The 21453-nt window shown below is 55.3% G+C and overlaps 1 protein-coding gene and 1 long non-coding RNA gene across 4 annotated transcripts in view; one reads left to right on the forward strand and one right to left on the reverse strand.

The window, feature by feature from the left end:
* LOC131575067 (myosin-6-like) overlaps window positions 1-21453 on the reverse strand; it is a 44199-nt gene that overhangs the window by 9251 nt on the left and 13495 nt on the right. For all 3 annotated transcript variants that reach the window (XM_058830021.1, XM_058830022.1, XM_058830024.1), the window contains 26 exons: window positions 19883-19946; window positions 17515-17613; window positions 17299-17402; window positions 16116-16254; window positions 15763-16031; window positions 14403-14573; window positions 13390-13699; window positions 13237-13310; window positions 12438-12525; window positions 12221-12338; window positions 12013-12136; window positions 9925-10061; window positions 9714-9840; window positions 9502-9630; window positions 9162-9404; window positions 8269-8445; window positions 8024-8169; window positions 7853-7943; window positions 5996-6385; window positions 4700-4826; window positions 4499-4617; window positions 2992-3188; window positions 871-1054; window positions 631-796; window positions 397-521; window positions 4-312 (listed from right to left, as the gene is read on the reverse strand). In XM_058830021.1, coding sequence (XP_058686004.1) covers window positions 4-312; window positions 397-521; window positions 631-796; window positions 871-1054; window positions 2992-3188; window positions 4499-4617; window positions 4700-4826; window positions 5996-6385; window positions 7853-7943; window positions 8024-8169; window positions 8269-8445; window positions 9162-9404; window positions 9502-9630; window positions 9714-9840; window positions 9925-10061; window positions 12013-12136; window positions 12221-12338; window positions 12438-12525; window positions 13237-13310; window positions 13390-13699; window positions 14403-14573; window positions 15763-16031; window positions 16116-16254; window positions 17299-17402; window positions 17515-17613; window positions 19883-19946 — 4227 coding nt within the window. The remainder of the gene's footprint in view (window positions 1-3; window positions 313-396; window positions 522-630; window positions 797-870; window positions 1055-2991; window positions 3189-4498; window positions 4618-4699; window positions 4827-5995; window positions 6386-7852; window positions 7944-8023; window positions 8170-8268; window positions 8446-9161; window positions 9405-9501; window positions 9631-9713; window positions 9841-9924; window positions 10062-12012; window positions 12137-12220; window positions 12339-12437; window positions 12526-13236; window positions 13311-13389; window positions 13700-14402; window positions 14574-15762; window positions 16032-16115; window positions 16255-17298; window positions 17403-17514; window positions 17614-19882; window positions 19947-21453) is intronic.
* Window positions 11129-12006, forward strand: LOC131575156 (uncharacterized). Its single transcript, XR_009276710.1, has 3 exons — window positions 11129-11227; window positions 11380-11669; window positions 11822-12006. It is a non-coding gene; the product is annotated as an uncharacterized LOC131575156 (long non-coding RNA).

Here is a 21453-nt window from a genome sequence, read left to right on the forward strand (position 1 = left end):
TACCTTCAGGTAGCCCTGCAGAACCTTGACCTGCTTCTGGGCCTCGTTGGCGCCGCGGTTGGCGTGGCTGAGCTGGATCTCCATCTCGTTGAGGTCGCCCTCCATCTTCTTCTTCAGCCTCAGGGCCTCGTTGCGGCTCCGGGTCTCGGCGTCCAGGGAGGTCTGGAGAGACTCCACCACCCTCAGGTGGTTGCGCTTCACCTGCTCCATCTCCTCCTCCTTCTCCCCCAGCTTCCGCTCGTACTCGGCCTTCACCTGGTTGAACTCCAGTTGTCCTCTCAGGATCTTCCCCTCCTCGTGCTCCAGGGACGCCTTGGTGGGTGGACAGAGAGGACCTTGAAGACCACAGAAGATGGACGTCCCACCAGGAGAACGTCGGGATGGGGATTGTCCCACCTCAGCTTCCTCCAGAGCAGCTTGGAGCTCCATCTTCTCGGCCTCCAGCTGTTTCCGGACCTTCTCCAGCTCGTGGATGGATTTGTTGCCGGCGCCGAGCTGCTCCGTGAGGTCCGAGATCTCCTCTGCCCAGGTGAGACCTCAGTGAGACCTCGTGGGAATGGGTGAGGAGCACCCAGGTGGGTCTCCTCCCAGGTTCCTCTCCCAGGTGGGCAGAGGAACCTGCGGTGTCACCTTGGAGGTTCTTGTTCTCCCTCTTGAAGGTCTCCAGGTGCTCCAGGGACTCCTCGTAGATGTTCCTCAGCTTGAAGAGGTCGGTGCTGAGGGCCCTGGCTTCCTTCTGAGATGCCTCCAGCTCCGTCTGTGACTCCTCAAACTTCTGCTTCCACTCAGCCAGGACCTGAGGACCACCAGGTGTCACCCCACGGCCACCTGGCCCCACCCCACCACCTCCAACCCACCACAGATGTCCACCTTGTCGAAGTTCCTCTGCTTCTTGTCCAAGCTGGCGGCGGCCGCGTTCGACCGCTCCACGTCGGCCATCAGGTCCTCGATCTCGTTCTGCAGCCGGTGCTTGGTCTTCTCCAGCGAGGAGCATTTGGCGTTGACGGCCTCCACGGCCTCCTCGGCCTCCTGAAGACGCTGAGCCAACTTCTTCCTGCCCCAGGGACCACCTGAGGTCACCCGTGGGCCAGGTGGGGCCATTCGAACCTTCTCCCACCCGGCCATTGGTCAAGGTTCTGCTCTGCTTCTGCTCTACCATCTCCAGGTCATTCTACCTTCTCCAGAACCTTCTCCTGTGGGTGGTCTCCACCCCTGAGGAGATGACTCACTTGTCCTCCTCCAAAACCTTCTCCAGAACATTCTCCTGTGGATGGTCTCCACCCCTGACCCCACAGGAGCTCCACCCATGAGGAGATGACTCAGACTCCTCCAAAACCTTCTCCAGAACATTCTCCTGTGGATGGTCTCCACCCCTGACCCCACAGGAGCTCCAACCATGAGGAGATGACTCAGACTCCTCCAAAACCTTCTCCAGAACATTCTCCTGTGGATGGTCTCCACCCCTGACCCCACAGAAGCTCCACCCGTGAGGAGATGACTCAGACTCCTCCAAAACCTTCTCCAGAACATTCTCCTGTGGATGGTCTCCACCCCTGATCCTACAGGAGCTCCATCCATGAGGAGATGACTCAGACTCTTTCAAAACCTTCTCCAGAACATTCTCCTGTGGGTGATCTCCACCCCTGACCCCACAGAAGCTCCAACCATGAGGAGATGACTCAGACTCCTCCAAAACCTTCTTCAGAACCTTCTCCTGTGGGTGATCTCCACCCCTGACCCCACAGAAGCTCCAACCATGAAGAGATGACTCAGACTCCTCCAAAACCTTCTTGAGAACATTCTCCCGTGGTGATCTCCACCCCTGACCCCAAAGGAGCTCCATCCATGAGGAGATGACTCAGACTCCTCCAAAACCTTCTCCAGAACCTTCTCCTGTGGGTGGTCTCCACCCCTGATCCTAAAGGAGCTCCACCCATGAGGAGATGACTCAGACTCTTCCAAAACCTTCTCCAGAACATTCTCCTGTGGGTGGTCTCCACCCCTGAGGAGATGACTCACTTGTCCTCCTCCAAAACCTTCTCCTGTGGGTGGTCTCCACCCCTGACCCCACAGAAGCTCCACCCATGAGGAGATGACTCAGACTCCTCCAAAACCTTCTCCAGAACATTCTCCCATGGGTGATCTCCACCCCTGACCCCACAGAAGCTCCACCCATGAGGAGATGACTCAGACTCCTCCAAAACTTTCTTGAGAACCTTCTCCTGTGGGTGATCTCCACCCATGAGATGACTCACTTGGCCTCCTCCAAAACCTTCTTGAGAACATTCTCCTGTGGGTGATCTCCATCCATGAGGAGATGACTCACTTGGCCTCCTCCAAAACCTTCTCCAGAACATTCTCCCGTGGTGATCTCCACCCCTGACCCCACAGAAGCTCCACCCATGCGGAGATGACTCACTCGGCCTCCTCCAAAACCTTCTCCAGAACATTCTCCTGTGGTCTCCACACCTGACCCCAAAGGAGCTCCACCCATGAGGAGATGACTCAGACTCCTCCAAAACCTTCTCCAGAACATTCTCCCATGGGTGATCTCCACCCCTGACCCCACAGAAGCTCCAACCATGAGGAGATGACTCAGACTCCTCCAAAACCTTCTCCAGAACATTCTCCTGTGGGTGATCTCCACCCCTGACCCCACAGAAGCTCCAACCATGAGGAGATGACTCAGACTCCTCCAAAACCTTCTCCAGAACATTCTCCCGTGGATGGTCTCCACCCCTGACCCCACAGAAGCTCCACCCATGAGGAGATGACTCAGACTCCTCCAAAACCTTCTTGAGAACATCCACTGAAGCTCCACCCATGAGGAGATGACTCAGACTCCTCCAAAACCTTCTCCAGAACATTCTCCTGTGGGTGATCTCCACCCCTGACCCCAAAGGAGCTCCACCCATGAGGAGATGACTCAGACTCCTCCAAAACCTTCTTGAGAACATCCACAGAAGCTCCACCCATGAGGAGATGACTCACTTGGCCTCCTCCAGCTCCTCGGTGCGTTGGATGGCATCTGTTTCATACTTGGTCCTCCACTGGGCCACCTCGGAGTTGGCCTTGGAGAGCGCGCGCTGGAGCTCGGCCTTGGCCTCGGTCTCCTCCTCGTACTGCTCCCGCAGGAGGTCCCCGTCGTGCCGGGCCGACTGCAGCGCGTGCGCCAGCGCGTTCTTGGCCTGGTGAGGAGAAGGTGACACCGTTGTCACCTTCTCCTCGGGTCCAGGTCACCTGGAGACCTCCATGCATTGTCTTCATCACCACAACCCAACCAGAGCTTCTGTAGACCAAACCAACCTTCTCCAGACCAACCCAATCATGCTTGGACCTTCTGTAGGCCAAGCCAACCTTCTCCAGACCAACCCAATCATGCTTGGACCTTCTGTAGACCAAGCCAACCTTCTCCAGACCAACCCAATCATGCTTGGACCTTCTGTGGACCAAGCCAACCTTCTCCAGACCAACCCAACCTTCCTTGAACCTTCAGGAGAAGGTGACACTGGTGGGTCCAGGTCACCTGGAGACCTCCATGCCTCAGCAAGGGATGGTCTTCATCACCACAACCCAACCAGAGCTTCTGTAGACCAAGCCAACCTTCTCCAGACCAACCCAATCATGCTTGGACCTTCTGTAGACCAAGCCAACCTTCTCCAGACCAACCCAATCATGCTTGGACCTTCTGTAGACCAAGCCAACCTTCTCCAGACCAACCCAACCTTCCTTGAACCTTCAGGAGAAGGTGACACTGGTGGGTCCAGGTCACCTGGAGACCTCCATGCCTCAGCAAGAGCTGGTCTTCATCACCACAACCCAACCAGAGCTTCTGTAGACCAAGCCAACCTTCTCCAGACCAACCCAACCATGCTTGGACCTTCTGTAGACCAAGCCAACCTTCTCCAGACCAACCCAATCATGCTTGGACCTTCTGTAGACCAAGCCAACCTTCTCCAGACCAACCCAATCATGCTTGGACCTTCTGTAGACCAAGCCAACCTTCTCCAGACCAACCCAATCATGCTTGGACCTTCTGTAGACCAAGCCAACCTTCTCCAGACCAACCCAACCTTCAGGAGAAGGTGGGGCCATTGGATCCAAGCCAACTTGAGCTTCTTGGAGGTCTCCAGCCCAGCAAGAGCTGGTCTTCACCATCTCAACCCAACCAGAGCTTCTGTAGACCAAACCAACCTTCTCCAGACCAACCCAACCTTCCTTGCACCTTCAGGAGTAGGTGACACTGGTGGGTCCAGGTCAGCTTGAGCTTCTTGGAGGTCTTCAGCCCAGGAAGAGCTGGTCTTCACCACCTCAACCCAACCAGAGCTTCTGTAGATTGACCCAACCCTCCCTGGACCTTCTCCAGTGGAAGCCCCTGTAGATGGAACCACTGCAGATGGACCCACCAAACCCCACGATCATGACCATGAGGGTGAAGGACACCTGTGACCCACCTGGACCCCCCTCAGATCTTCTCAACCCCACCACCAGATCCCACCTTCATCTCCTCCTCCAGCTGCCTCCTCAGGTCCTCCAGCTGCTGGGTGTAGGACACCTTCCCTCGGGTCAGCTGGGACACCAGCGCCTCCTTCTCCTCCAGCTGCCGTGACAGCTCACCTGCATGGGGTGGGTGGACCTTCAGCTGTGGGGTGGGGTGGGGTGGGAGGTGGAGATGTGGGGCAACAGGTTCAGGTCCCACCGTTCTCCGTCTGCAGCTTGGCCCGTTGGGTGTTGGCGTCGTTGAGGACACGTTGGGTCTCCTCCAGCTTGGCCAAGTGCTCGGCAGCCTGGTCCTCCATGGAGCGGGACACCTTCTCCATGGCCACCTGCAAGGAAGGGACAGAGGTGGGGTGGGGCTGGAGTGGACATGGACATTGCTGGTGGTGTTCAAGGCCAGGTTGGACAGGGCTTGGAGACACCTGGTCTTGTGGAAGGTGTTCCTGGGTGGGACCCACCCAACCTCTTGGAGACTTCTTCATTTCCAACCCAACTTAGGTCAACTCAGCCACGTGGAGACTCTTCAGCTCAACCAGCTGAAGGTTCTTCAACCCAACAAGGTGGACACTCAACCCAACTCAACCACCTGAAGGTTCTTCAACCCAACAAGGTGGACATTCAACCCAACTCAACCAGCTGAAGGTTCTTCAACCCAACAAGGTGGACATTCAACCCAACTCAACCAGCTGAAGGTTCTTCAACCCAACAAGGTGGACATTCAACCCAACTCCACCTGCTGAAGGTTCTTCAACCCAACCCAACAAGGTGGACACTCAACCACCTGAAGGTTCTTCAACCCAACCGCACAAGGTGGACATTCAACCCAACTCAACCAGCTGAAGGTTCTTCAACCCAACCCAACAAGGTGGACACCCAACCCAACTCAACCAGCTGAAGGTTCTTCAACCCAACAAGGTGGACACTCAACCAGCTGAAGGTTCTTCAACCCAACCCAACAAGGTGGACACCCAACCCAACTCAACCACCTGAAGGTTCTTCAACCCAACAAGGTGGACACTCAGCTAACTCCACCAGCTCAAGGTTCTTCAACCCAACCCAACAAGGTGGACACTCAACCACCTGAAGGTTCTTCAACCCAACCCAACAAGGTGGACACCCAACCCAACTCAACCACCTGAAGGTTCTTCAACCCAACAAGGTGGACACTCAACCAGCTGAAGGTTCTTCAACCCAACCCAACAAGGTGGACACTCAACCACCTGAAGGTTCTTCAACCCAACCGCACAAGGTGGACACCCAACCCAACTCAACCAGCTGAAGGTTCTTCAACCCAACAAGGTGGACACTCAACAAGCTGAAGGTTCTTCAACCCAACCCAACAAGGTGGACACTCAACCCAACTCAACCAGCTGAAGGTTCTTCAACCCAACCCAACCTGGTCTAGTAGAAGATGTCCCTTCCCACACCTTGATGGAACTGGATGGTCCCACAGGAACCATCCCATGGTTCCCTGCTGTCCACCTCAACCTCCTCCTACCTTAGACTTGATCAGCTGCTCCACGTTGGCGCTGAGGTCATCCAGCTCCAGCTTGAGCTCGCTCTTCTCCTTCTCCAGCTTCTGCTTGACGCGCTGGAGGTTGTCCAGCTGCTCGCCCAGCTCGGCCACGCTGTCGGCGTGTTTCTTCCTCAGCGCGGCCGCGGTGGCCTCGTGCTGCAGGGTGGCCTCCTCCAGGTCCCTCCGCAGCTTCTGGAATTCCACCTCTCGCTTCTTGTTGAGCTCCAGCTGGGCCGAGGTGGCACCACCGGCTTCCTCCAGACGTTCGCTGAGCTCCTCCAGCTCCCGTGACAGCTCCGAGCGTTGCTTCTCCACCTTGGCCCGGCCCGTCCGCTCGGCCTCCAGCTCCTCCTCCAGCTCCTCGATCCGCGCCTGATGGGTGAGAAGGTGGTGGGTGGTGGGATCCAAGCGAGTGTCCAACTTGGGATGCATGAATCCAGCTCGACCCAAATTGGGTCAATCCAACTTGACCCAACTCAATCATCTGGAGATGTTCTTCAATCCAACAAGGTGGATGTTCAACCAACTCAACCAGTTGAAGGTTCTTCAACCCAACAAGGTGGACACTCAACTCAACCCAACCAGCTGAAGGTTCTTCAACCCAACAAGGTGGACACTCAGCTCAACCCAACCAGCTGAAGGTTCTTAAACTCAACCCAACAAGGTGGACAACCAACCAACTCAACCAGTTGAAGGTTCTTCAACCCAACCCAACAAGGTGGACACCCAACCTACTCAACCAGTTGAAGGCTCTTCAACCCAACCCAACAAGGTGGACACTCAACCTACTCAACCAGTTGAAGGCTCTTCAACCCAACCCAACAAGGTGGACACTCAACCCAACTCAACCAGTTGAAGGTTCTTCAACCCAACAAGGTGGACACTCAACTCAACCCAACCAGCTGAAGGTTCTTCAACCCAGCAAGGTGGACACTCAACCAACCCAACCAGCTGAAGGTTCTTCAACCCAACCCAACAAGGTGGACACTCAACCCAACTCAACCAGTTGAAGGTTCTTCAACCCAACAAGGTGGACAATCAGCTCAACCCAACCAGCTGAAGGTTCTTCAACCCAACCCAACAAGGTGGACATTCACTCAACCAGCTGAACGTTCTTCAACTCAACCCAACAAGGTGGACACTCAACCCAACTCAACCAGCTGAAGGTTCTTCAACCCAACCCAACCAGGTGGACACTCAGCTCAACCAGCTGAAGGTTCTTCAACTCAACCCAACAAGGTGGACACCCAAGCAACTCAACCAGCTGAAGGTTCTCCAACCCAACCCAACAAGGTGGACACTCAACCCAACTCAACCAGTTGAAGGTTCTCCAACAAGGTGGACACTCAACCAGCTGAAGGTTCTTCAACTCAACCCAACAAGGTGGACACCCAAGCAACTCAACCAGCTGAAGGTTCTCCAACCCAACAAGGTGGACACTCAACCCAGCTCAACCAGCTGAAGGTTCTTCAACCCAACTCAACCAGGTGGACACTCAGCTCAACCAGCTGAAGGTTCTTCAACTCAACCCAACAAGGTGGACTCTCAACCAACTCAACCAGCTGAAGGTTCTACAACCCAACAAGGTGGACACTCAACCCAACTCAACCAGCTGAAGGTTCTTCAACCCAACCCAACAAGGTGGACACTTAAATCCAACTCAACCCAACTTGGGTCAATCCAACTTGACCCAACCCAACCAGCTGGAGACCATTCAGGTCAACCCAATCACCTTGAGACTCTCCAAGTCAACCACCAGGTTCCTCTTCCACCCAACCCAACCCCCTGGAGATTCTCCAGTTCAACCCAAGCAGACCCAGACCAGACTTCCCCCCCCACCTGGAGCTCCTTCAGCTTCTTCTGGAGCTGCAGAGCCAGCGCCTGCTCGTCCTCGATCCGGCTGTTCTGCTGGTGGATCTCAAACTCCTTCCTGTGGAAGGAGGAAGGACAAGTGAGGACTCACCTGGGACCTTCAGTTGGACCTCACTTGGCAGGTGGATCCAGCCTCACTTCTTGAGCTTCTCCTCCAGCTGCTGCTTGTCATTCTCCAGATCCATGATGTTCTCCTGGGTCAGCTTCAGGTCACCTTCCAGTTTTCTCTTGGCCCGTTCCAGGTCCATCCGGATCTTCTTCTCCTGCTCCAGGGAACCTTCGAGCTGTGCAGGGACACAGAAATGGGGAGAAACCTCAAGTTTTGCTCATCTTTGACCCAGAAGTTCCTCAGCAGGTCCTGAGGTGGGACCGGCCACACTCACGTCGTCCACTTGCTGCTCCAGCTTGACTTTGCCCTTAGTCAAGGTGTTGACCTTGTCCTCCTCGGCCTGTAGGTCATCCAGCGTCTGCTGGTGGGACTCCTGCAGAGTCTTCTTCTCCTTGGTCAGCTTGGCGATGGTCTCGTCCAGCCCGGCCATCTCCTCTGTCAGGTTCTTGACCTGTGGGTGGAGTGTCCGGTCTCCAGCTCAGTGCCCAGGGTGGGGCAGAGTTGGAGGAGGTTGATGTTCACCTCAGCCAAGGAGGTTTCAAAGCAGGAGAACCCAAAGGACTTTGGGTCTTCTCAAAGCCCAACCCAACCACCAATGGGTCTTCCCAACCTGACTTGGGTCTCCTCAACCCAAGCTAAGAGATCCCACCCAGCCTTGGGTGTCCTCAAGCCCAACCTCAACCATCCTTGGTCAACCCAACCCAACCCAACCAGCTTTGGGGCTCTTCAACCCAACCCAACCAGTCTTGGATCTTCTCAACCCAACCCAACCAATCTTGGGTCTTCTCAAACCCAACCTCAACCCACCTCAACCATCCTTGGTCATCTCAACTCAACCCAACTCAACCAGTCTTGGATCTTCTCAACCCAACCCAACCAGTCTTGGGTGTCCTCAAACCCAACCTCAACCCACCTCAACCATCCTTGGTTCTCCTCAACCCAACCCAACCAGTCTTGGATCTTCTCAATCCAAGCTAAGAGATCCCACCCAGCCTTGGGTGTCCTCAAACCAAACCTCAACCATCCTTGGTCAACCCAACCCAACCAAACCCAACCAGCCTTGAGTCTCCTCAACCAAACCCAACCCAACCCAACCAGCCTTGGATCTTCTCAACCCAACCCAACAAGTCCCCTCAGCATGAGGCCATCTTCTCTCCCCACCCTCACCTTGTTCTCAGTGGCGTGTTTCTCCTTCTCCACCTTGGCCAGGGTCAGCTCCAGGTCATCGATGTCCTTCTTCAGCTCCGAGCACTCGTCCTCCAGCTTCCTCTTCTTGGCCGTCAGCTCGGCGTTCATCTCCTCCTCGTCCTCCAGACGTTCCGTCAGCTCCTTCACCTTGGCCTCCAGCTGGATCTTGTTCTTGATCAGTTGGTCGCAGCGTTCCTCGGCGTCGTTCAGGTTGTCCTGCTCCTGTTGGGGTGGGACAGCAGGTGAAGCTGGGTTGTCCCAGGGGCTGGTGGAGGTGTTGGTCACCTCCATGGCGTGGTTTTGGGGTGATGTGACTCACAGCCTGCACTTGGAGCTGGAGGTCGTTCTTCTCCTGCAGCATGGAGACCATCTTCTCCTCCAGCTCCTTCCGCCGCGATTCCGACTTCTCCAGGGCGTCCTTCAGCCGCCCGTACTCCTCCTTCATGTTCTGCTCCAGGAGAACCCGAGATGGTCAAAGATCCTCATCCAAGACCATCGGTGGTCCCACCCTGCCCTGTCCACTCCTCCCACCTGCATCTCCTTCTCCGTCTCCGCGCTCTTCAGCAAGGGCTTGATCTTGAAGTAGAGCTTCATCCACGGCCAGTTCTTCACGCCCATGAAGGCCCTGAGGTTCCACTGGATCACCAGCAGCGCGTCCCTACCAGGAGGAGGAGGAGGACACAGGTGCCACCACAGCCCCAAGCCGGTGGCCAGGTGAGCAGAAGGTCCACCTCAGTCTCACCGGCGTTCCACGATCTTCTTGAACTCGAGGCGCATGAGTTGTCCCCGCGCCCGCGCCTGGATGCGGGTGATGATGCGGGACAGGCGCTCGTCCCGCATCTCCTCCAGCTGACCCAGAAGCCCCGCCTTGAAGAAGACCTGAGGGGAGGGAGGAGGTGGTGGGACCATGAGGTCCACCTCGGATGGTGGGACCACCAGGGAGAGTGGGATCAGACTGGTTGTGGTGGGTGGAAGGATGGGGTGGTGCGTGACCCTTCACGGATGGACACGGTGATGGTCACAGGACACGGTGATGGTCACGGGACTATGAGGTCCATGTCCACCTTGGATGGTGGGACCACCAGGAACAAGAACCACGAGATCCTACCCAGTGGGATCAGACTGGTTGTGATGGGTGAAGGATGGGGTGGTGCGATAATGGAGGTCAGATGGACACGGTGATGGTCATGGGACCATGAGGTCCACCTCAGATGGTGGGACCACCAGGGACAGTGGGATCAAACTGGTTGTGGTGGGTGGAAGGATGGGGTGGTGCATGACCCTTCACAGATGGACACGGTGATGGTCACAGGACACGGTGATGGTCACGGGACTATGAGGTCCATGTCCACCTCGGATGGTGGAACCACCAGGAACAAGAACCACGAGATCTCACCCAGTGGGATCAGACTGGTTGTGATGGGTGGAAGGATGGGGTGGTGAGTGAAGGAGGGTCAGATGGACACGGTGATGGTCACAGAACCATGAGGTCCATGAGGTCCACCTGAGATGGACCACAAGATCTCACCCAGTGGGATCAAACTGGTTGTGATGGGTGGAAGGATGGGGTGGTGAGTGAAGGAGGGTCAGATGGACACGGTGATGGTCATTGGACCATAAGGTCCACCTCAGATGGTGGGACCACCAGAAACAGGAACCACAAGTTCTCACCCAGTGGAATCAAACTGGTTGTGGTGGGTGAAGGATGGGGTGGTGCGTGAAGCAGGGACAGATGGACACAGTGATGGTCATGGGACCATGAGGTCCAGCTCGGATGGTGGAACCACCAGGGACAGGAACCACAAGATCTCACCCAGTGGGATCAGACTGGTTGTGGTGGGTGGAAGGATGGGGTGGTGAGTGGAGGTCAGATGGACATGGTGATGGTCATGGGACCATGAGGTCCACCTCAGATGGTGGGACCACCAGAAACAGGAACCACAAGTTCTCACCCAGTGGGATCAAACTGGTTGTGTTGGGTGGAAGGATGGGGTGGTGCCTTAATGGGGGTCAGATGGACACGGTGATGGTCATTGGACCATGAGGTCCACCTCAGATGGTGGAACCACCAGGAACAGGAACCACGAGATCTCACGGGAACCACAAGATCTCACAAACTGGTTGTGTTGGGTGGAAGGATGGGGTGGTGAGTGAGTGGGTGGTCTGATGGACACAGTGATGGTCATGGGACCATGAGGTCCATGTCCACCTCGGATGGTGGAACCACCAGGAACAGGAACCACAATTTCTCACCCAGTGGAATCAAACTGGCTGTGGTGGGTGAAGGATGGGGTGGTGGATGAAGGGGGGACAGATGGACACGGTGATGGTCATGGGACCATGAGGTCCACCTCAGATGGTGGGACCACCAGGGACAGGAACCACAAGTTCTCACCCAGTGGAATCAAACTGGTTGTGGTGGGTGAAGGATGGGGTGGTGAGTGAGTGGGGGTCAGATGGACACGGTGATGGTCATGGGACCATGAGGTCCACCTCGGATGGTGGAACCACCAGGGACAGGAACCACGAGATCTCATGGGAACCACAAGATCTCACAAACTGGTTGTGTTGGGTGGAAGGATGGGGTGGTGAGTGAGTGGGTGGTCTGATGGACACAGTGATGGTCATGGGACCATGAGATCCATGTCCACCTCGGATGGTGGAACCACCAGGGACAGGAACCACAAGATCTCACCCAGTGGGATCAAACTGGTTGTGGTGGGTGAAGGATGGGGCAGGAGTCCAAGAGGACCAGATGGACACAGGGAGACACAGACGGACACGGTGGGACCACGTGGTCCTGCAGGATGGTGGCACCACGTGACCTCACCTTGGTGTGCCCAAACTTGTACTGGTTGTGGTCGATGTCGATGGAGCCCAGGAGCTTCTCGGCGCCTTTGCGGCTGTCGATGAACTGTCCCTCGGGGATGGCCGCGGGGTTCAGGATGCGGTACCTGGTGGCCACAGAGGACGTGACCTCCAAGATCAGCCCCGCTGGGGTTGTCCTCTCCTCCCCTCACCCCTCCAGGTGTCCCCACCGCTGGCGGAAGTCCCCGTAGAGGATGCGGTTGGGGAAGCCCTTGCGGCAGATGCGGATTCCCTCCAGGACTCCGTTGCAGCGGAGCTGGTGCATGACCAGGGCGTTGTCCATCACACCTGGTGGTGGTGGTGGTGGTGGTGGAGAAGACAAGGTGAGAGGTCAACCACGAGCCACACCCACAAGCCCCACCCTCCCATCCCCCACCCTCGGCTCACCCGGCTCCTTCCGCTCGTTGGGGACCAGGCAGCGGACGAAGTGGGGGTGGGTGGTCTTGAGGTTGGCCATCAGCTTGTTGAGGTTCTCCTGGGGAGGAGAGGCGAGGATGACCACCAGGAGAACGTGGGGGTGGTGGCACCACCATCTTCTCCACCAGGGCCTGTTGTACCCCCGCCCCACCGAGTGGGAAGGACGGTGGGAGGTACCCTCAGGTGGTGACCATCACAGGTGGTGACCATCACAGATGGTGACCATCACAGGTGGTGGCCATCACAGGTGGTGGCCATCACAGGAGATGACCATCGTAGATGGTGACCACCACAGGTGGTGACCATCACAGGTGGTGACCATCACAGGTGGCAACCATCACAGGTGGTGACCATCACAGGTGGTGACCATCACAGGTGGTGGCCATCACAGGTGGTGGCCATCATAGATGGTGACCATCACAGGTGGTGACCATCACAGGTGATGACCATCACAGGTGGTGGCCATCACAGGTGGTGGCCATCACAGGTGGTGGCCATCATAGATGGTGACCATCACAGGTGGTGACCATCACAGGTGATGACCATCACAGGTGGTGATCATCGCAGGTGATGACCATCACTGGTGATGACCATCACAGGTGGCGACCATCACAGGTGGTGACCACCACAGGTGGTGACCATCACAGATGGTGACCATCACAGGTGATGACCATCACAGATGGTGACCACCACAGATGGTGACCATCACAGGTAGTGACCATCACAGGTGGTGACCATCACAGGTGGTGATCTTGGGCAGGTTCCTCACCCGGTGCAGGGCCGAGACCGTCTGGAAGGAGGAACCTTTCTTCTTGGCTCCTTTCCCCTTGCCGCTGTCACCTCCTGCAGAAGAGACCGGTGGGATGAGGTGGGAACAGCTCCTGTGGGCCACCATCTTCTTCACCACCCCTCCATCACCCACCAGAATCCGCCCCGGCGTAGTTGGAGAAGAGGTGGGCCAGGAGCTTGAGGGCGGATTTCTGGTAGAGCCCCACCACCGTCTCGTTGAGGGGGTCCTTGTTCTTCTCCAGCCACCCCAGGATGTTGTAGTCCACCGTGCCGGCGTAGTGGGTGAGCGAGAAGTGGGCCTCGGACTTGCCCTTGACGTTCCTGGGCTTCCCGAAGTTGGCCGACTTGCCCAGGTGGTTGTCGTAGAGTTTGGACTTGAAGGTCATGTCCGAGGCCTTGGGGAACATGCACTCCTCCTCCAGGATGGACATGATGCCCATGGGCTGTGGACGAGGAGAACTTGGACACCAAGAACAACTTGGACACCAAGAACAACCAAGAACAACTTGGACAACCAAGAACAACCAAGAACAACTTGGACAATCAAGAACAACTTGGACAACCAAGAACAACCAAGAACAACTTGGACAACCAAGAACAACTTGGACACCAAGGACAACCAAGAAGAACTTGGACACCAAGAAGAACTTGGACACCAAGAAGAACTTGGACACCAAGAACAACCAAGAACAACTTGGACACCAAGAACAACTTGGACAACCAAGAACAACCAAGAACAACTTGGACAACCAAGAACAACCAAGAACAACTTGGACACCAAGAACAACCAAGAACAACTTGGACACCAAGAACAACCTGGACACCAAGAACAACCTGGACACCAAGAACAACCAAGAACAACTTGGACAACCAAGAACAACTTGGACACCAAGAACAACCAAGAACAAGTTGGACAACCAAGAACAACTTGGACACCAAGAAGAACTTGGACACCAAGAACAACCAAGAACAACTTGGACAACCAAGAACAACCAAGAACAACTTGGACAACCAAGAACAACTTGGACACCAAGAACAACTTGGACAACCAAGAACAACTGTGGGGCACCTGAGGAGCTCCAAATGGATGGAGCCTCCTCCTTCAGCTCCTCCAGGAGGTCCTGGAGGTGCTGGGGGTGGTGGTACCTTCTCGATGAGGTCGATGCAGGCCTGGAGGTCCATGCCGAAGTCGATGAACTCCCACTCGATGCCCTCCTTCTTGTACTCCTCCTGCTCCAGCACGAACATGTGGTGGTTGAAGAACTGCTGGAGCTTCTCGTTGGTGAAGTTGATGCAGAGCTGCTCGAAGCTGTTGAACTGGGGCAGGAGATGGAGAGGTGGGTGGAGGAGTCCATGGGGGCAACCAACAGCCAATGGGACAACTCAACACTCAACGGGGCAACCAACACCCGACTGGGGCAACCAACACCCAACTGGGGCAACCAACACTCAACAGGGACAACCAACACCCAACTGGGCCAGTCAACACCTGACTGGGGCAACCAACACCCAACTGGGACAACTGAGTCCATGGGGGCAACCAACAGCCAATGGGACAACTCAACACTCAACGGGACAACCAACACCCAACTGGGCCAATCAACACCCGACTGGGGCAACCAACACCCAACTGGGTCAACCAACACCCAACTGGGACAACTCAACACCCAACGGGGCAACCAACACCCGACTGGGGCAACCAACACCCGACTGGGGCAACCCAAAACCCAACTGGGACAACTCAACACCCAACGGGGCAACCAACACCCAACAGGGACAACCAACACCCAACTGGGACAACTGAGTCCATGGGGGCAACCAACAGCCAACTGGGCCAGTCAACACCCAACTGGGCCAATCAACACCCAACTGGGCCAGTCAACACCCAACTGGGACAACTGAGTCCATGGGGGCAACCAACACCCAATGGGACAACTCAACACCCAACAGGGCAACCAACACCCGACTGGGGCAACCAACACCCGACTGGGGCAACCAACACCCGACTGGGGCAACCCAAAACCCAACTGGGTCAATCAACACCCAACTGGGACAACTGAGTCCATGGGGGCAACCAACACCCAACTGGGCCAGTCAACACCCAACTGGGACAACCAACATCTGACTAGGGCAACCAACACCCAGCTGGGCCAGTCAACACCCAACTGGGCCAACTCAACACCCAACTGGGCCAACCCAACACCCAACAGGGACATCTCAACACCCAACTGGGTCAAAGTGATCCCCAGTGGGGGTCAACAGGGACAACACCCGGCAGGGTCAACAGAACACCCAACGAGATCAACCAGGTCAACCTGAGAGCCCAAGGCTTCACCCGGTGGGGTCAAGAGGGACAACCCAACCCCCGAAGGCGTCACCACCCAACGGGCTCCATGAGGTCACCACAAAGACCCCAATTCCCACCCGAGGTCACCACGAAGCTGCAGGAGATCCACTCAGGACCCAAGGCCACCCCTGGAGGAACCAACTCCACCTCGATCCTCACGTCAAAGATCTCGAAGCCGGCGATGTCCAAGACGCCGATGAAGTATTGTCGCGGTTGCTTGGTGTCCAAGGAGTTGTTGATCCTCACCACCATCCAGTTGAACATCTTCTCGTAGACAGCCTTGGCCAAGGCCCCGATGGAGTAGTAGACCTGCTGGACGCTCTGGCCCTTGGTGACGTACTCGTTGCCCACCTTGACGCGTGGGTGACACAAGCCCTTGAGAAGATCGGCCGAGTTCAGCCCCATCAGGTAGGCGGACTTGTCGGCGTCTGCGGAGGAGAAGACACGCGGGTCAGGTGTCACCTCAAGCGGTGACACCTCCCTGACCCGTCACCCCCGTCACCCCGACCCACCTTCGGTGCCGTCAGGCTCCGCCTGTTCCTCCCGCTGCTTCTGCTTGAACTTCATGTTGCCGAAGTGCATGATGGCACCCGTCAGCTTGTAGACACCGGCCTTCTCCTCGGCCGTGAAGCCCAGGACATCAAAGGCGCTCTGGGTGGGGTGAAGAAGGAGCCAGGTGAGGGTGTGGCCTCTGGTGGTCACCACCTGTGATGGCCATCACCTGTGATGGTCATCGCCTGTGGTGGTCACCACCTGTGATGGTTATCACCTGTGGTGGTCACCACCTGTGATGGTTATCACCTGTGATGGTCACCACCAGCGATGGTCACCACCTGTGGTTGTCACCACTTTTGATGGTCATCGCCTGTGATGGTCATCGCCTGCGATGGTCACCGCCTGTGATGGATCATCTATCATCCATCCATCCATCATCCATCCATCATCCATCCATCATCCATCATCCATCCATCATCCATCATCCATCCATCATCCATCATCCATCCATCCATCATCCATCCATCCATCATCCATCCATCATCCATCCATCATCCATCATCCATCATCCATCCATCCATCATCCATCCATCATCCATCATCCATCATCCATCATCCATCATCCATCCATCATCCATCCATCCATCATCCATCATCCATCATCCATCCATCATCCATCCATCATCCATCATCCATCATCCATCCATCATCCATCCATCATCCATCATCCATCATCCATCCATCATCCATCATCCATCATCCATCCATCATCCATCATCCATCATCCATCATCCATCCATCCATCATCCATCCATCATCCATCATCCATCATCCATCCATCCATCATCCATCCATCACCCATCATCCATCATCCATCCATCATCCATCATCCATCATCCATCATCCATCCATCATCCATCCATCATCCATCCATCCATCCATCCATCCATCATCCATCATCCATCCATCATCCATCATCCATCATCCATCATCCATCCATCCATCATCCATCCATCCATCATCCATCCATCATCCATCATCCATCATCCATCATCCATCATCCATCATCCATCCATCATCCATCCATCATCCATCCATCATCCATCAATCTTCCATCCATCATCCATCATCATCATCCATCCATCATCCATCATCATCATCATCCATCCATGGACCCTCCCTCCACCCCTCCCTGCTCACGTCGGTGGCCAACAGCTCCTCAGAGTCATCGATGGAGGCCACGGTCACCTCGCCCTGGGAGACGTAACCGTAGTCGTAGGGGTTGGAGGTCACCAGCAGCATCTCTGGAGCAGGATGGAGACACCACTGAGCTTTCCTGGTTTCTCCAAACCACCCCAGATTTTGGGAGGAGAGGGGAAGGAGAAGACCCGAGGCCACGGTGGTGGCCCGGCTCACCCAGAAGCTCCGGCTTCTTGTTGGAGAGGATCTGGTAGAAGATGTGGTAGTTCCGCTCCGCCTTCAGCTGGAAGATGACGCGGGACTTCTCCAGGAGGTCTGGGGGTGGATGGGGAGAAGGTGGCATGAGGAGAAGGATGGAGATGGGAATGGTGGGATGAGGAGAGGGATGGAGACATGAAGCTCATCGGATCTATCAGACATGGATGATGATGATGGATGATGGATGGATGATGGATGGATGATGGATGGATGGATGATGGATGGATGATGGATGATGGATGGATGGATGATGGATGATGGATGGATGATGGATGGATGGATGGATGGATGGATGATGGATGGATGATGGATGATGGATGATGGATGATGGATGATGGATGGATGATGGATGGATGATGGATGGATGATGGATGGATGATGGATGGATGATGGATGGATGATGGATGATGGATGGATGATGGATGGATGATGGATGATGGATGATGGATGATAGATGATGGATGGATGATGGATGATGGATGATGGATGATGGATGATGGATGGATGATGGATGATGGATGATGGATGATGGATGGATGGATGATGGATGGATGATGGATGGATGATGGATGGATGGATGGATGGATGGATGATGGATGGATGGATGGATGATGGATGGATGGATGGATGATGGATGATGGATGGATGGATGATGATGGATGGATGGATGGATGATGGATGGATGATGGATGGATGATGGATGGATGATGGATGATGGAGGATGGATGGATGATGGATGGATGGATGATGGATGATGGATGATGATGGATGATGGATGATGGATGGATGGATGATGGATGGATGGATGATGGATGGATGATGGATGGATGGATGATGGATGGATGATGGATGGATGATGGATGGATGATGGATGGATGATGGATGGATGGATGGATGGATGATGGATGATGGATGATGGATGGATGATGGATGATGGATGATGGATGGATGATGGATGGATGATGGATGATGGATGATGGATGATGGATGATGGATGGATGATGGATGGATGATGGATGGATGATGGATGGATGATGGATGGATGATGGATGGATGATGGATGGATGATGGATGGATGGATGGATGGATGATGGATGATGGATGATGGATGGATGATGGATGATGGATGATGGATGGATGATGGATGGATGATGGATGGATGGATGGATGGATGGATGATGGATGATGGATGGATGGATGATGGATGATGGATGGATGATGGATGATGGATGGATGATGGATGATGGATGATGGATGGATGATGGATGATGGATGGATGATGGATGGATGATGGATGATGGATGATGGATGGATGGATGATGGATGGATGATGGATGGATGATGGATGGATGGATGATGGATGATGGATGGATGATGGATGATGGATGGATGATGGATGGATGATGGATGATGGATGGATGATGGATGATGGATGATGGATGGATGATGGATGATGGATGATGGATGGATGATGGATGGATGATGGATGGATGATGGATGGATGATGGATGGATGATGGATGGATGATGGATGGATGATGGATGGATGGATGATGGATGATGGATGGATGGATGATGGATGATGGATGATGGATGGATGATGGATGATGGATGGATGATGGATGATGGATGATGGATGGATGATGGATGGATGGATGATGGATGGATGATGGATGGATGATGGATGGATGATGGATGATGGATGGATGATGGATGGATGATGGATGGATGATGGATGATGGATGGATGATGGATGATGGATGATGGATGATGGATGATGGATGATGGATGGATGGATGATGATGGATGATGGATGATGGATGATGGATGATGGATGGATGGATGATGATGGATGATGGATGATGGATGGATGATGGATGATGGATGGATGGATGATGGATGATGGATGGATGGATGATGGATGGATGGATGGATGGATGGATGGATGATGGATGGATGGATGGATGATGGATGGATGATGGATGATGGATGGATGATGGATGATGGATGATGGATGATGGATGATGGATGGATGGATGATGGATGGATGATGGATGGATGATGGATGATGGATGATGGATGATGGATGATGGATGGATGGATGATGGATGATGGATGATGGATGATGGATGGATGGATGGATGGATGATGGATGGATGATGGATGGATGATGGATGATGGATGGATGGATGGATGGATGATGGATGGATGATGGATGGATGATGGATGATGATGGATGATGGATGGATGATGGATGGACGGACAGACAGATGGACAGCGGCCGGACAATGTCCAAGCCCCGCCCCCACCCCCCTGTGGTCACTCACAGGTCTCGATGTCGGCCGACGCCAATTTCCCGGTGGCGCCAAAATGGATCCGGATGAATTTCCCCTGGAAGGGCAGAGGGGGCTCGTGGGGGGCTCTGCCCCATGGGCCCCACAGAATGGCCCTGCCCCATAGATCCTGCCCCATAGATCCTGCCCCACAGATCCCACACAATGACCCTGCCCCATAGATCCGGCCCCATAGACCCTGCCCCATAGATCCCACAGAATGGCCCTGCCCCATAGATCCTGCCCCATGGACCCTGCCCCATAGACCCCACAGAATGGCCCTGCCCCATAGATCCTGCCCCATGGACCCTGCCCCATAGACCCCACACAATGACCCTGCCCCATAGATCCTGCCCCATGGACCCTGCCCCATAGACCCCACAGAATGGCCCTGCCCCATAGATCCTGCCCCATAGACCCCACAGAATGACCCTGCCCCATAGATCCTGCCCCATAGACCCCACACAATGACCCTGCCCCATAGATCCTGCCCCACAGATCCCACACAATGACCCTGCCCCATAGATCCTGCCCCACACAACCTGCCCCATAGCCCCTTCCCCACACAACCTGCCCCATAGACCCCACAGAATGACCCTGCCCCATAGATCCTGCCCCATAGACCCCACAGAATGGCCCTGCCCCATAGATCCTGCCCCTTAGACCCCACACAATGACCCTGCCCCATAGATCCTGCCCCATAGACCCCACACAATGACCCTGCCCCATAGATCCTGCCCCACAGATCCCACACAATGACCCTGCCCCATAGATCCTGCCCCATAGAACCTGCCCCATAGACCCTCCCCCACACAACCTGCCCCATAGATCCTGCCCCATAGATCCGGCCCCATAGACCCCACACAATGACCCTGCCCCGTAGATCCTGCCCCATGGACCCTGCCCCATAGACCCTGCCCCATGGATCGTGCCCCATAGACCCTGCCCCATAGATCCTGCCCCATAGACCCTGCCCCATAGATCCCACACAATGACCCTACCCCATAGACTCTGCACCATAGATCCTGCCCCATGGACCCTGCCCCATAGATCCCACACAATGACCCTGCCCCATAGATCCGGCCCCACAGATCCCACACAATGACCCTGCCCCATAGATCCTGCCCCACACAACCTGCCCCATAGACCCTGCCCCATAGATCCTGCCCCATAGACCCTGCCCCACAGATCCCACACAATGACCCTGCCCCATAGATCCTGCCCCATAGACCCTGCCCCATAGACTCCACAGAATGACCCTGCCCCATAGATCCTGCCCCATAGACCCTGCCCCATGGACCCTGCCCCACAGATCCTGCCCCCAACCCTATAGGCTCTGCCTCACAGAATTACCCTGCCCCATAGATCCTGCCCCATAGACCCTGCCCCACAGATCCTGTCCCCAACCCTATAGGCTCTGCCTCAGAGAATGACCCTGCCCCATAGATCCTGCCCCATAGATCCTGCCCCATGGACCCTGCCCCATAGGTCCTGCCCCACAGACCCCGCCCCACAGACCTCACCCCACAGACCCCACCCCACAGACCCCACCCCACAGCAGTGCC

Source organism: Poecile atricapillus, chromosome 2 (genome assembly GCF_030490865.1).
Source record: "Poecile atricapillus isolate bPoeAtr1 chromosome 2, bPoeAtr1.hap1, whole genome shotgun sequence".
Lineage (NCBI taxonomy): Eukaryota > Metazoa > Chordata > Aves > Passeriformes > Paridae > Poecile > Poecile atricapillus.